The following is a 14,473-nucleotide window of genomic DNA, read 5'->3' as shown; positions in this document are numbered from 1 at the left end:
ATAAATTTCCCTCTACACACTGCTTTAAATGTGTCCCAGAGATTCTGGTATGTTGTATCTTTGTTCTCATTGGTTTCAAAGAACATCTTTATTTCTGCTTTCATTTCGTTATGTATCCAGTAGTCATTCAGGAGCAGGTTGTTCAGTTTCCATGTAGTTGAGCAGTTTTGATTGAGTTTCTTAGTCCTGAGTTCTAGTTTGATTGCACTGTGGTCTGAGAGACCGTTTGTTATAATTTCTGTTCTTTTACATTTGCTGAGCAATCTCTCATTTTATAGAAGATTTTACTTCTTTATGTATAGAAATGCCCAATTTTATTGTTCATATCCATTATCAGCCACCTTCCCTCAAGGAATCCTGCTGGAAATTTGGTTTAAATGATACCATGTGTGTAAATGTGGGTCTCTAGCTCCTTGCACAGATGGACAATCATGAGCCTACTGCTGGCCCAGGCTCCCTGGAACATCTTTTGTAGGACATAAACCTTCCTTTGCCTCCTTAGAAATGAACCTCTGCCAGCAAGTGTCCATTCTTCTTACTGCAATGGGATCTAACAATTTCTTCTCACATACTGACTGATCTTTGACCAACCACTTGTTTATAAGGAAAAAAAAGAGTCCCTTTTCTCTGGAAAAAAAGGTTTGGCTTTCCCCTGCTGCTCAGAAAATTAAGGCAAGTGATAGAATCTTCTAGGAATGTCAGCCTAGGGGCTCTAGGCATTCACACTTACCACATATCAAAGTAACAGAAGAAATATATTCCTAACTTAATACAATTGTCCACCTAGACACTTACCATGTTCATGCATGCTTTCAAGTAGTATGCTTTGTAGCTGTGAGGTAAAATGAAATTTACAATGTGTTATGATTTCAAAGACACACTCAGTCTCACTTTTATCTCATTTAACCATCACAGCAGCCCTATGGGAAACATATTACCTGCTTTGCAAGAAGGAAACCAGATTCAGAAAGGCCACATGGTGAGTTCAAGATTACTAAGTCAGGACTCAATCCCAGATCTTTCGACTTCAAATGCTAGGCAATTTCCATCGCTTTTCCAAAATTAAAAATTGTATCCTGGATTCTCCTCCTACCAAGTGAATGTGTAGGATGGGAATGATCCTATTCTGCAGCCATCTACTGCAGAAAGGAGAGAAAGTGGGGGAAGAGAGAAGCTAATATCTGTTGAACTTTTGCTCTTTGTGGGCTGTTTTCCTTGCACTAGGTCATGCAAACATCATCACTTTCTCTGTTTTGGAAAGGTTGGCCTTCTTAAGGACACACACACACACACACACACACACACACACACACCCTTTCTTTCTCCTGCCTCTCCAGTTCAGTTTTCTGTAGGACACTAATGACATGTTCTTGTCCTCCCTGGCAGGGTGTGTGCTAGTGGTGTCTGTGATTGAACAGCTCGCTCAAGTTCACAACTCGACGGTCCAGGCCTCGATGGAGAGACTTTGCAGCTACCTGCCTGGTAAATATGGGACGGGTCATGCTGCTGGGGGTCTGCTTGTCCTCTCACTCCTGAGTCATCATGACTGCCTTTACTTCCTGCCCATGCTGACAGAGAAGAATCTGATTATGCTATTTCTGTAGGTTGATATTCTTATGGGGCTCATAGAAATTAAAACAAAGAAAAAAAAATGATCTAGACAACTTCTCCCTGACATTCATTTTGCATCATGGCACAATGAAATTGCTGTGGACCCTTAGGGAATAAACTGTTGAATGGCCACCACATTACTAATAATTTGCTTACCTACTGATCATTGCCTTAAGTACTAAGAAGTCAAAATAATGAATAAAGAATTTTATGTTAACTTGACCAACATTCACATTCCAAGATGTACACCTAGCCCTACCAACACAGAGCTTTGGGTTGGGAGAACAATTGATCTCAAAATTTCAAATGGGAAAATAACCTAGAATATTTCATTAATTTAAACTGGGTCTCAATAAAGTACCTTGTACACCCACCAAAGGAAGAAACTGATTGAGTTCAAGCAAGTTGCATATTTGTTTTTCAATATTAGTAGAAATAAAATATTAATCATATTTCCATTATAGAATACTGTTACTCAAACAGTCATAATGAATAAACTTTTTTGAGAGTCAAATTTTTATTCACTTAATGGGAACAAATTCATCTAGGGTGCCTACATTATTTTTTCTGTTAAGTCAGGTAGCTGGAATAATGGCACTTGTATCTTTGATTGACACAGTACGCTGTGCCAATAGCATCAAAGTCTTTTCAGAGAAGTTATTGCCTTTAGTCGTAATATGCATTCACAGGCTAAAATGTTTAGAATTCAAAAACAAAGACTGGGAGAGGATAATACACAAACACATGTGTTTAGAATGTCCCAAATGGACCGTTAATATTTTAACATATTCACATCATAATTACATCTTTCTTTTGTGAAGTTAAAACATGGCACCTATACTTGGAACACTTCAGCTTTCCCTTCCTCCAGTTCCATTCTCCCCTGCCCCACCTCCCTAGCAGGAACCCCTTCACGTGAACTTAATGGGTATTGTTCTTGTCAGATTTTATATTTACACATTCACTTGTATGCGTTCATGAATAATGTGTAATATTGTTCTGCCAGTAATTTTTTTGGTTTTTCTTTGTAAAAACAAGACAAAAGTAGAAAACCATGCAAAGCAAATGTATAGCTTCATCAGTTACTGAAAGATGAACGCCCTTGTAAACATAGTCTGGGTCAAGAAAGAACAGATCAATGGCCTCCTCTGAAGTCCCATTCACATGCCCTATCCCATCCTCCCCCTGCAAAAAGCTCAATGTGCTGATTTTTAAGGTAAAATTATTTTATTGCATTTCTTTATAGCTTTATCACTCAGTGGGCATCCCTAGATACTGTAACCTTGCCCAGTATTTAAAATTTTGATGTGTCTTTTGAGTTTATTTTAATCTGTAAGTTTCCTTTCCGCCCCTTCCTTTTTCTTATCACTTAGCTGTGGAATTTGACCTGTGGAGTTTCCCACAGTCTGGATGATGTTGATTGCATTCTTGTAGTATAATTAAGTATGTTTCTCTGTGCTCTGTATTTCCTGAAAATCAGCAGCTTGATCAGAGGTTTGATCCTATTCCAATCTGATTCCTTTGACAAGCCTACAAATGATATTGTTTTCTTTGATCAGGAGGCCACCATAGGTGCTTTTATCTTTTATGTGTTTTTTTTCTTCTCCTTCTTTTTTTTTTTTTTAGACAAGGTCTCAGTCTGTCGCCCAGGCTGGAGTGCTCACTGCAGCATTGACCTCCTGGGTTCATGAGATCCTCCTGCTTCAGCTTCCCAAGGATCTGAGACTACAGGCATACACCATCACACCAGCTAATCTGAAAATTTTTGGAGAGACAGGGTCTCTCTCTGTGTTGCCCAAGCTGGTCACTAACTCCTGGCCTCAAGTAATCTGTCCACCTTAGCTTCCCAAAGTGCTGAGATGACAGGTCCGTTGTGAGCCACTGTGCCAGGACTCTCTTTTGGTGATGGTCGCAGCTGTTGATGTTCAATGATGAGATCTATTAATTTGTTGGGATTTTAAAACTGTGATATTCAAATCTATTATTTATTTCTTATTTATTAATTGACATATATTGGACACTTTCTCACATGATATTTTAGAGACATTTTTCCCACAGTACTTAGTGGAAAGGCATCTAGAAAGGCAGGATAAATATTTGATTCTTTTCTTGTATCAGTTTTCAAGGTAATGCATTGGTTTTCTGTTATCATCTCACAGCAAGCAATTAGTTTTTCCTTAAAATATCATGATAAACTTATGAACTTAAACATACTGATGGGTTTCAGTCAAGTGCAATTATTATCCTTATGAAGCTCAGACGATCCCATTGAGCTTTGACCAGTGGCACCTCCTTCAAGCTGACTCAAGTCCTTTGCACATGAGCCTCAGTCACCTTCAATAGTTTCCTCACTAACTGGTATGACAAAGTGTTCCAGCCCTATCTTGTACATATCAAGCCCGAGGCTTGAAATCAGTCATGTCTCTTAAAAGCTCTGGTTTCTTTTAGTGAGAAATAATGACCATAAACCGGATGCTTAGGAATGTTCATTATTGTTACTGAATTGGCCACTCTTTTTTCTTTTTTTTTGAGACAGTCTTGCTCTGTTGCCCAGGCTGGAGTGCAGTGACTCGATCTTGGCTCACTGCAACCTCTGCCACCCTTGTTCAAGCGATTCTACTGTCTCAGCCTCCCGGGTAGCTGGGATTACAGGCGCCTGCCACCACACCTGGCTAATTTGAGTTGACCATTCTTTCTAGGCCTCTTCAGTGGACAGAAATAGGAAACCTATGTATATACATTTACACATGTCAACTTTAAGATAAAATATCTGAATTCATACTGACACTTCAAATTCAAGTTCAGAACCACAAAATTTTTTTCTTAAAGTCTTCTGTATTGTATCTATATCTCTTTTCCACACAAAATCTCAATTGTAAAGCACAAAGGGATTGACAGAATTTAAATCTCCAATCGTTACTCATTTACCTACCCTTCCTTGCACATAAAACAGTCTCAGAATATCAATTCTAATGCTACCATCATTAATATATTTTCTAATTCTTATGAGCAATTAAAATTGTTTTTTTGCATCTGCCTTTCCCATTTCTCTACCCTTTTTAATCATTGTCCTACATTATCTGAGCATATAGCCACTGCATATAACACCCGTTCCCTTTTCACCCTCATTTAGTCTTAGCTGCATCAGCACCTAATGATTAATGTTCACCACCAGCCCTTATATGAGTTGTCTCTCTAGTTGAATTGTTTTCTAAAGTTCATTCCTCCAGAAAGGCTCATAGCAACAAGTATTACTTGCATTCTTGCATGTTGATAACAGGCTGTTTGTGCCCTTTATACATGAAAGTCGAGGCTTTTCTGTATATAAAACTCCTTGGCACATAATGTCTTTCCCTGAGCATCTTAAATATAGTATTCAAAAGCCTATTGATAATCTAATTTACCTTGTCCTTCCAAGTTATTTGCTGTTTATGCTTTGAAGTGCAGAGGATTTTTTTTCTATAAAATTCAGTCATCTAACTAGAAGATAACTTGGTGCCAGCTGCTGTGTATTGATGTTGTCAGCCATGTAGTGCACTCTCTTGATGTGATTTCAAATACACATTTTCTGATTTTAGGAATGTTTTAGTGTTTGTTCGGTTTCCTTGATTTTGTTTCTTTCCTCTGGGATTTCTATCATCCACATTTTGAATCTTCTTTGCCTGTCTTTGCTATTTTGCCTATCTCTTGAACGTATTTTAATCTCTTTCTTTATTTTTTATCTTAAAATTGTTCCTTCTCTCCACCTTCTATTTCACTCAAGACCTCGTCTACGGTTTTCACTTGTTCTTGTATTCATTCTAGTTGAGATTTCACTTCTTTATTCTTTATTTCATGTTTTATTTTTTCCTGAGTTCTTTTATTCCATATCTGAGTTTTTCTAATTCTTATTCTTGCTATTTTTTCATGTCTTATATCATTTTATTAATGCCTCTTAGCTCATTTTAAAATAATATGTTTAGAAATAATATGCTATGTTTTAATCCTTTTTTGGCATGACTTTCTGGCATGCTTTTACTATCTGCAGGGATGTTATTCTGTTCCTTAATCTTTTTCTTCTTATAATAACTTTGTATGGGAGTTGACCTAGATCCATTTCTGTTGCTCATTTTTATGTGAAATTAGTTTTCAAAAACCCTTAGAAAGAGACGTGGTTCAGGGTAGTTTTTCTAAATGCACAGAGCTCCTTCTTCTGTTGTTTTGGGGTAGTGTTAAAAAAAAAATTGTGGCAGCTTGCTTTCTGAGATTTTCTGACTGTTTCCCTATTCACTTTCATCTGGACTTTCTCTATACCCAGCAGTTTCTCCTCAGTGTGTGCCTTGCCCTGGAAGGGAGCTCCAGTGGGTCCCTTGTGGGTGCCAGATGACTCTAGTCCCTAATTCTCTCTAGTCTTGAACTCCTTGCATTCACCAACTATTAATTGCACAAAACCCCTCCCTGTCCAGCGGTTGTTCTCTAATTGGCCCGCCATGCTTTCCACCCAACACCTGTCAGCTATCTAGGGATTCTCCTTTTCTCAGTTTTATCTGTCATCCATTGTTTCTCTCTACTTTCTCCCTTACAGAAGTTGATGGCCCATAGGTCTTGTGGTTGTAAAATGGTTTATTCTCACCTAAGTGCACATTGGGGTTCATGGATATACCTAGCTTTGTGGTAACTGCTTTCTGTGGGTTTTCGATCTTGCTATTCAGGTACTCTTTTTTTTTTTTTGGAGACAGAGTCTTGCTCTGTCACCTAGGCTGAGGTGTGGTGGCGCAGTCTCGGCTCACTGCAACCTCTGCCTCCGGGGTTCAAGCGATTCTTCTGCCTCAGCCTCCTGAGTAGCTGGGATTATAGGCACCCATCACGACACCTGGCTAATTTTTGCATTTTTAGTAGACATGGGGCTTCTCCATGTCGGTCAGTCTGATCTTGAACTCCTGACCTCAGGTGATCTGCCTGCCTTGGCCTCCGAAAGTGCTGGGATTGCACTCCTTTTTTTTTGTAGCAATTCAAAGAAATTTCAAAATTCTGCTGCCTCCACCACCATCTTTCCATATTCCTCCCATGCCAAGGCTTTAATTTGACATCAATGGTCTACTGTATGCATTGCTCAGCAAGTTTTTATTTTTCACACAACATGATTTTAAGATCTATACATGTTAAGGCATATAGGCCTAAGTCAAGCCTCTTAATTACTCTATACTTCTTTACCATATAAGTTCTGTGTTTTATTTCTTTATTCCTATTGAGCATTCACAATTTGTTATAAGCTTTACTTTGTATTTTCACATCTCTGAGTTACAGAAGAAGAAGAAAAATATTATTACCATTTTATGGAAGGAAAACAGTGAAGAGCAGTCACTGTTACCATTAAGCCTTGTTTTAACTGGTTGCCTTTCTGTGTGATAGACAACATTGGCAAGTATAACCTCGAGCTAGATGTTCTCTTTTTTGGCAAAGTTGCATCGTCCAAAGGTGAAAGACTGACTAAAAATTCTATTTCCTAGATTATTCCCTCTTCTTAATATACTAGCAAAATATAAAACAACCCAACACAGGATTGCTGGTGTTCAAGGTACCATCTTAGCTGCTTCTGACTTTGAACAGGAAATGTCAGAGCCTGGTAAGATCAGGTGAGAGGCTGAAAGTCAGATTCTGGTGAAGTGGAAGCTGGTATTTCACTAAGGGAAACAAGGTAGATATTTTGGTTTTCAATGATGGGTTGCCTTTTCAATTGGAGCAATTTTAAAGGATTAAGAAGGTTGTTGGGGGTTATTTTCATTTTATCAATTCATGTTTTATCTCCAGCTGAAAATAGAACACTCAGTTCAGGTTAAAGGACATCATGGGCAGTATTGCTTCTATTTTATGGATGAGAAAAACAGGACACAGAAACAGAATTGTTATGTGAGTTGTATGGGGTGGCAAAAATAGACGTTCTCCTAGCTGAGGATTTCTCCTGGAAGACTTACTAGGCCTGACCCACAGCGCCTACTGGGATCAAGTATTGCATTGCCTTCCGTCTGGTAGGCCAGGTGAATGGGGGATAGAAGGATATGAAATTAAGCACATAAACAATTATTTTTAAATTATTTTTTAGTGAAGTATTACTTTCACCTCCAAAGCTAAAAAAAAGTACAAAAATCAAAGCTTTAGCAGGGAAATCACGTAAGCACCACTCTTGAGAATAATCTCCTAGTAAATCGTGTTGCCTTTCCCTGTGCCCTGTAAGACAGTTTTTTTCTAATCATGCAAAGCATTTCCAACCTTCAGTTTCATCCACTGCTTTTGCCTCTGGCCCTCATTAGGAAGCACCTTGGAAGAATCTCAGAATTGTTAATGAAAAAATGATTAATGGAATCATTCTCACTAGTCAGGGGTCAACAGAATCATAAGCCCTGAGAGTCTTGCTATAACTTCACTTTCTTGGGTCACCTATGCAGAAATCCTATCTCCGTAGAATATAATTGTTAGAAGCTCATGTAGTCTTAAAAGGAAGAAGGCACTTCGTGCCTACTCTGGAGATTCTGAAAGTCTGAATGCATCCTAGAATATGTACTTGTAAAATAGTGTGGTTGGCCAGGCGTGGTGGCTCATGCCTGCAATGCCAACACTTTAGGAGGCCAAGGCGGGCGGATCACAAGGTCAGGAGATTGCGACCATCCTGGCCAACATGGTGAAACTCTGTCTCTACTAAAAATACAAAAATTAGCTGGGCATGGTGGCATATGCCTGTAGTCCTAGCTACTCAGAAGGCTGAGGCAGAAGAATCGCTTGAACCCTGGAGGTGGAGGTTGCAGTGAACTGAGATTGCACCACTGCACTCCAACTTGGTGACAGATCAAGACTGGCAAAAAAAAAAAAAAAAAAATTATGTGGTCACTTGGTCATACTGTGCTTCAAGTTTGTCTATAATAATGTATACATATTATATGAAATAATGTATACATATTATACATATAACAATGTATAACAATACCTGCTACATTTGAGGTAGAATAAAATATCAAATAAAATATCCTAAGCACATTGAAATGTATACTACAAATACCAACACCTTTTGGAGTAAAATATTTTAATCTCAGTTGAACCACTTGCTATGTTTGTGATCTTAAGCTCTCTAAGTCTTAATGTTCTTGTCTACAGAATGAAGATAAAAGTAATTACTCCCTCATCAGATTCTTATGAGAAAGAAAGTGATGGTAAACATGAAAGTAACTTACAAATTGGAATGTCCTACATTTTATTTACACATACATCTGTATACACCCAATGTATGATAACTACTTAATTGGTCTTATTTTAATCCTTTTTGCCCTTTGGAATAGCCACATTTTCTTTTTTCCTATGCTGTTCCAAGTCTCTTTTAATCTGTAGAAATTAAATACTCTTGTATGTTCCTTGTCACGGGCAGAGTTTAACAGTATAATTTTTACTTTAGCTAGGTTACTGTCAATATGTAAATGCCAAATTTTTCTTCAGGTGTATCAGTAACAATCAGGTTACCACCTGATCATGGCTGACTGGGGATAGCTGGCTCTTTCCAGAGATTTTGCATATTTCTGCTTCTTACCCTTCGGTGTTGATCTCAGAATTTAGCTCTCAGAGGGCATCTCATGTCCCACAGCAGCCATTGCTCCAGGGGCCTCTCAAGCTAACAGTCACAGAAGACACTATCGGAAAGTGTTCGAATGGTCCTGCTCAGGGAGGGAGGAACCTGCAGCCGTTCGCTTTGACTTGAGCTAAACAGAATTCTAAGACACACACACACACTGCTTATCTTACCAGAAAGAAGATGAATTTTCTCTGCCTTTCAGCCAGTATTAGAAGTTTATCAAAGAACACGCTAATGTCCGTTTTTAAATTGCTCTGCCCTAGGCTAAGCCAGTTTTGCATTAGCAGTACTTTTAACTTTTTTCCAAAGCTCCTTCACTTAATTTGGAATGTCTCTTATGAAAGTCCCCAAACTTAGCAGACACTATAGTGAAAGGGACCAAATCCTACACCCACATTTTTCAGATGAGGAAACGGAAGTCCAGAAAGGGGATGCAATATCTCCAAGGCCAGAAGCCAGTGGGCTGGTACTGAATGAAATGCAGGTCTCTGAGTATACTATGACATCAGAGCTTCTTGACCCTGTCCACAGTAGCACCCCTAAAAAGGAGCCCAAGGGAGAGGGAATCTGTTTTTAAACACTTTTATTAAGCTACAATTCGCATACTATACAGTTCACTCATTTAGTGACTTTCAGTATAGTCATAGAGTTGCGTGTTAATCAATCACCACAATCAATTTTAGAACATTTTTGTTACACCAGAAAGAAACTACATGCCCTTTAGCATCCCCCAAACACCCACTCTTTCCAGCCTTAAGCAACCACTAATCTACTTTCTGTGTCTATGACTTTGCCTCTTTTGGGCATTTCATATACATGGAATCATACAATTTCTGGTCTTGTGTGACTGATTTCTTTCCCTTAGCATAGTGTTTTAGAGATTCACTATGTTGTAGCATGTATCATAACTATTACTTTTTGTATACCTATTGTATGCGTATACCACGTTTGTTTCTCTATTAGCTGATGGATATTTGAGCAGTTTACATTTCTTGGCTGTTATGCAAAATGCTGCTATAAATATTTGTGTACACGTTTCCGTGTGGACACATGTTTTTGGTTCTACCATATATATATACACATATATACACACATATATATGCTGGATCACATAGTAACTCTATGTCAAACAGTCTGAGGAGCTGATAGGCTGGTTACAAACTGGCTGCACCAGTTTATATTCCCATCAGCATTGTACAAGCTTTCTGATTTCTCCACATCCTCACCAACACATATTATTCTCTCTTTTATTATAGCACATTATAGTGGATATGAAGTTGTATCTCATTTTGGCTTTGAATTGCATTTCCTTGGTAGCTAATGACGTTGAGTATCTTTTCATGTGGCTTTTGGACGTTGGTATATCTTCTTTGGAAAACCGTCTATTCAGATTCTTTGTACACATTTTAATTGGACTATTTGTCTTTTTATTGTTGAGTTCTAATAGTCCTTTATATATTCTAGTACTATGATAGGTCATTTGATATATGATTGGCGAAAATTTTCTCCCATTCTGTGGGTTATCTTTTTACTTTCTGGTTGGTGTTCTATGAAGCACAAAACTTATTTTTATTTTAATGAAGTCAAGTTTGTCTGTTTTTTTTTTTTTTTTCCTTCTTTTACTTGTGCTTTTGGTGTCATATCTAAGAAAACATTGCCTAACCCAAAGTCACTAAGATTTATGCCAATGTTTTCTTGTAGGAATTTTACAGTTTTAGCTCTTACATTTAGGTCTTTGACCCATTTTGAGTTAATTTTTGTATATGGTATGAAGTAAGTGTCCAAATTCATTCTTTTGCCTGTGGCTGTCCAGTTATCCCAGCACCATTTGTTAAATTCCTCCAATGAAATGGTCTTTGCACTTTTACTGAAAATCATTTGACTAAATGTTAGAGTTTGTTTCTGAACTATTGATTCTATTTCCTTGATCCATATGTCTGTTTTTATGTTAATACCATGCTATCTTGATTACAGTAGCTGTCTAGCTTTGAAATTGGGAAATGTCAGTCCCCCAACTTTGTTCTTCTCTTTCAATATTGTTTTGGTGTTCTGAGTAGCTTGACTTTTCGTATGAATGTTAGGATCTGCTGCTCAGTTTCTACAAAGAAGTTAGCTAGGATTTTGGTAGAGATTGCACTGAATCTGTGGATCAGTTTGGGAAGAATTGCCCTCTTTACAATATTAAGTCTGCCAATTCATGAATATGGAAGGTCTTTCCATTTATTTAGGTCTCCTTTAACTTCTTTTAACAATGTAGTTTTCAGAGTATGTATTTTGCACTTTTTTTGGTTAAGTTTGTTCCTACGAATTTAGTTCTTTTTGATGCCACTGCAAATGGAATTGTTTTCCTTAATTTCAGTTTTTACTTGCTCACTTCTGCTATATAGAAACACAATTGGTTTTGCATATTGATCTTGTATCTTGCAACCTTACTGAACTTATTTGTTGGTTCTTATAGTTTTTAATAGATTCCTTAGGATTTTCTACATAGAAGATCACATCAGCTACAAGACAGTTTTACTTCTTTACTTTCCAATCTGAATGCTTTTTATTTCTTTTTCTTGCCTAATTCTCCTAGCTAGAGCTTATAATGTTGAATAAAACTAGTGAATGCAGATATTCTTATATTTTCCTAATACTGAGGGGACAGTATTTAAACTTTCACCACTAAATATCATGTTAGTTGTCAAGTTTTTTGTAGATAACCTTTATTAGATTGAGGACATTCCCTTTTATTCCTAATAAAATCATGAAGCAGTGTTATATTTTGTCAAATATCTTCTGCCTATATTGGATAATCATATAGTTTTTTATGTTGTTGATATGGGAGTAATACATTAACTGATTTTCAGATATAAACCGATTTTGCATTCCTGGGATAAATCCCACCTGATTATGGTGTACAATTTCTGTATTGCTGTATCTTATTTGTTTGTATTTTGTTGAGGATCTTTGTGGTTATATTCATGAGAAGTTTGGGTCTACATTTTTTCGGAGGAAGGTTTCTGGTTTTAGTATCAGGATAATATTAACTTCTTAAATAAGTTAAGAAATGGTCACTCTGCTTCCATTTTTTGGTAGAGTTCTTGATAAATTGTTATTAATTCTTTAACTTTTTGGTAGATTCGCCAGTGAATCCTATCTGGTGAAGCTGTCTGATCTTAGGCTTTCTTTTGTGGGAGGTTTTAAATTACTAATTCAATCTCTTTGCTTGTTACATGTTTCTTAAAATTGTCTATTTATTCTTGAGTCCATTTGGGCATCATGTGTCTTTCTAAGAATTTTTTATTTTATCTAAGTTACCTAATTTATTGCCATGCACCTGTTCATAACATTCCCTTATAATCCTTTTTGTTTCTGTAAGGTCACTCGTAATGTGAGGACACAGTTTTAATTGCCTACTTCAAGAGCACAATTTATTTATTTATTTATTTATTTATTTATTTATTTGAGATGGAGTTTCACTCTTGTTGCCCAGGCTGGAGTACAATGGCTCCATCTCGGCTCACGGCAACCTCCGTCTCCCAGGTTCAAGTGGTTCTCCTGCCTCAGCCTCCCGAGTAGCTGAGATTACAAGCGCCAGTCACCACACCCAGCTAATTTTTTGTATTTTTAGGAGAGATGGGGTTTCACTATGTTGGCCAGGCTGGTCTCAAACTCCTGACCTCAGGCGATCCACCCACCTTGCCCTTCCAAAGTGCTGGGATTACAGGCATGAGCCACCGCGCCCAGCTGAGCACAGTGTATTTAAAGTCTCATACTTTTTTGTCTAAAAAGTCATATAATATATCTATTTTAATACAAAAATATTATTTAACATTAAGCAAAATTGAAGTACCAGGGAGCATTGCCATATTTATCTTGTTTCACCACTCCATCATCCAGCAAGGCCTGGGCTGCCCTATGTGAGATGCATCATGACAAGATAGATTCTCCTCAATCAGGGTTTTCTAGCTCTTTGTAGGACAGCTGATGCATCCCTAACTCTGCTAAGATCCTCAGTTGAATTACCAGGGCTCCACAATAGACTCACAAACTGGAGAAACAGGACCAAAGAGCTAACAGGTTTCATTGTGTGGAAGGATGAACTCACAAAACATTCATGTGCTCTCATAGGAGGGAGGGGGAGATTATGTTGTTAGTAGGTGTATGTGTGTGGAGTGTATCTGTGTCCTATGATGAAGGTGGCAGTGTAGGATCACCTGTAACTGCCATCTCCTTTTATCTCTCGGATAATAACAGCAAACCTAAGGACCCCAAGTGAAGTATTTTCCTTTGAATAAACACCAGAAAAGACCATTTCTAACAGAGCTGTGTTTCAGGTTATTGACTTTAATGTAAGTCTCATTTCTTTCAACTTCAACAAATGAGGTCATAGCCAATATTCCCTATAGGAAAAATAAAATAAAAAGAAAGAAAGAAAAGGAAAACCCAACATGTAACTGTGTTTTTAGAATAAATTGCTTATGTTTAACCTGAATGGTTAGGTGGCATTCACATAAACCTGAGATAGAAGTGATATTTAATACATACAGCGGCTGTAACATTTCCTTCAAATCCTTAAAATTTAATATTCAAATTAATCATAAGTTAATCACTCAGCTTCGGTGTTCCTAGTAAAGATAATCATGATTAAGGTGTGTTAAATTTGTTGCAATAAAAATGTATTCAATTTCCCTCTTTATTTTTTAGAAAAACTGTTCTTGAAAACCACCTGCTATTTAGTCATTGACAAGTTTGGATCAGACATCATAAAACTGTGAGTATGCCATGACACATAACTCTGATTCCATTGCTGGGACATGGGAAGAACAAGAAAGCTGGGAGGCGGGAGGCTCTGTGTTCAGCTTGATGTGCTTACTGGACAGGGCTCGAGCTGTTATTCCAACTCTTAGTAACAGTGGAAAACTGGAACCTGATTTGGATCCTTTGTCACTCTATGCAAAGCTCCCCTTGAATTACAGTGTGGCAACCTGTACTCGGGTGATTGAACCTTTCTCCTGGGCTCTCTCTGCCTCCCTGGATTCCCAGACCACATCTTCTCTTCCCACTTCACTGGTTTCCTGGCTTCTCTCCACCTCCCTATTCCCAGCCCTTGCTCCTCGCATTATCACCGTCTGCCTTTTCTTTTACTGTTTTTCTTTTTTCCCTTTTTTTTTTTTTTTTCTGAGACAGAGTCTTGCTCTGTGGCCCAGGCTGGAGTGCAGTGGTGTGATCTCGTATGACTGCAACCTCCACCTCCCGGGTTCAAGCAGTTCTCCTACC

At 37.9% G+C, this 14,473-nt stretch overlaps 1 protein-coding gene across 7 annotated transcripts in view; it reads left to right on the top strand.

Annotated features, from left to right (window-relative positions):
- AOAH (acyloxyacyl hydrolase) overlaps nt 1–14,473 on the top strand; it is a 220,240-nt gene that overhangs the window by 33,841 nt on the left and 171,926 nt on the right. For all 7 annotated transcript variants that reach the window (XM_026447149.1, XM_026447152.1, XM_026447156.1 and 4 more), the window contains exons 2-3: nt 1,387–1,482; nt 13,901–13,967. In XM_026447149.1, coding sequence (XP_026302934.1) covers nt 1,387–1,482; nt 13,901–13,967 — 163 coding nt within the window. The remainder of the gene's footprint in view (nt 1–1,386; nt 1,483–13,900; nt 13,968–14,473) is intronic.

This window comes from Piliocolobus tephrosceles, chromosome 8 (genome assembly GCF_002776525.5).
Source record: "Piliocolobus tephrosceles isolate RC106 chromosome 8, ASM277652v3, whole genome shotgun sequence".
NCBI classification, from domain to species: domain Eukaryota; kingdom Metazoa; phylum Chordata; class Mammalia; order Primates; family Cercopithecidae; genus Piliocolobus; species Piliocolobus tephrosceles.
Note: the sequence above shows the minus strand (reverse complement) of the source record. Positions and strands in the feature narration are given on the sequence as shown.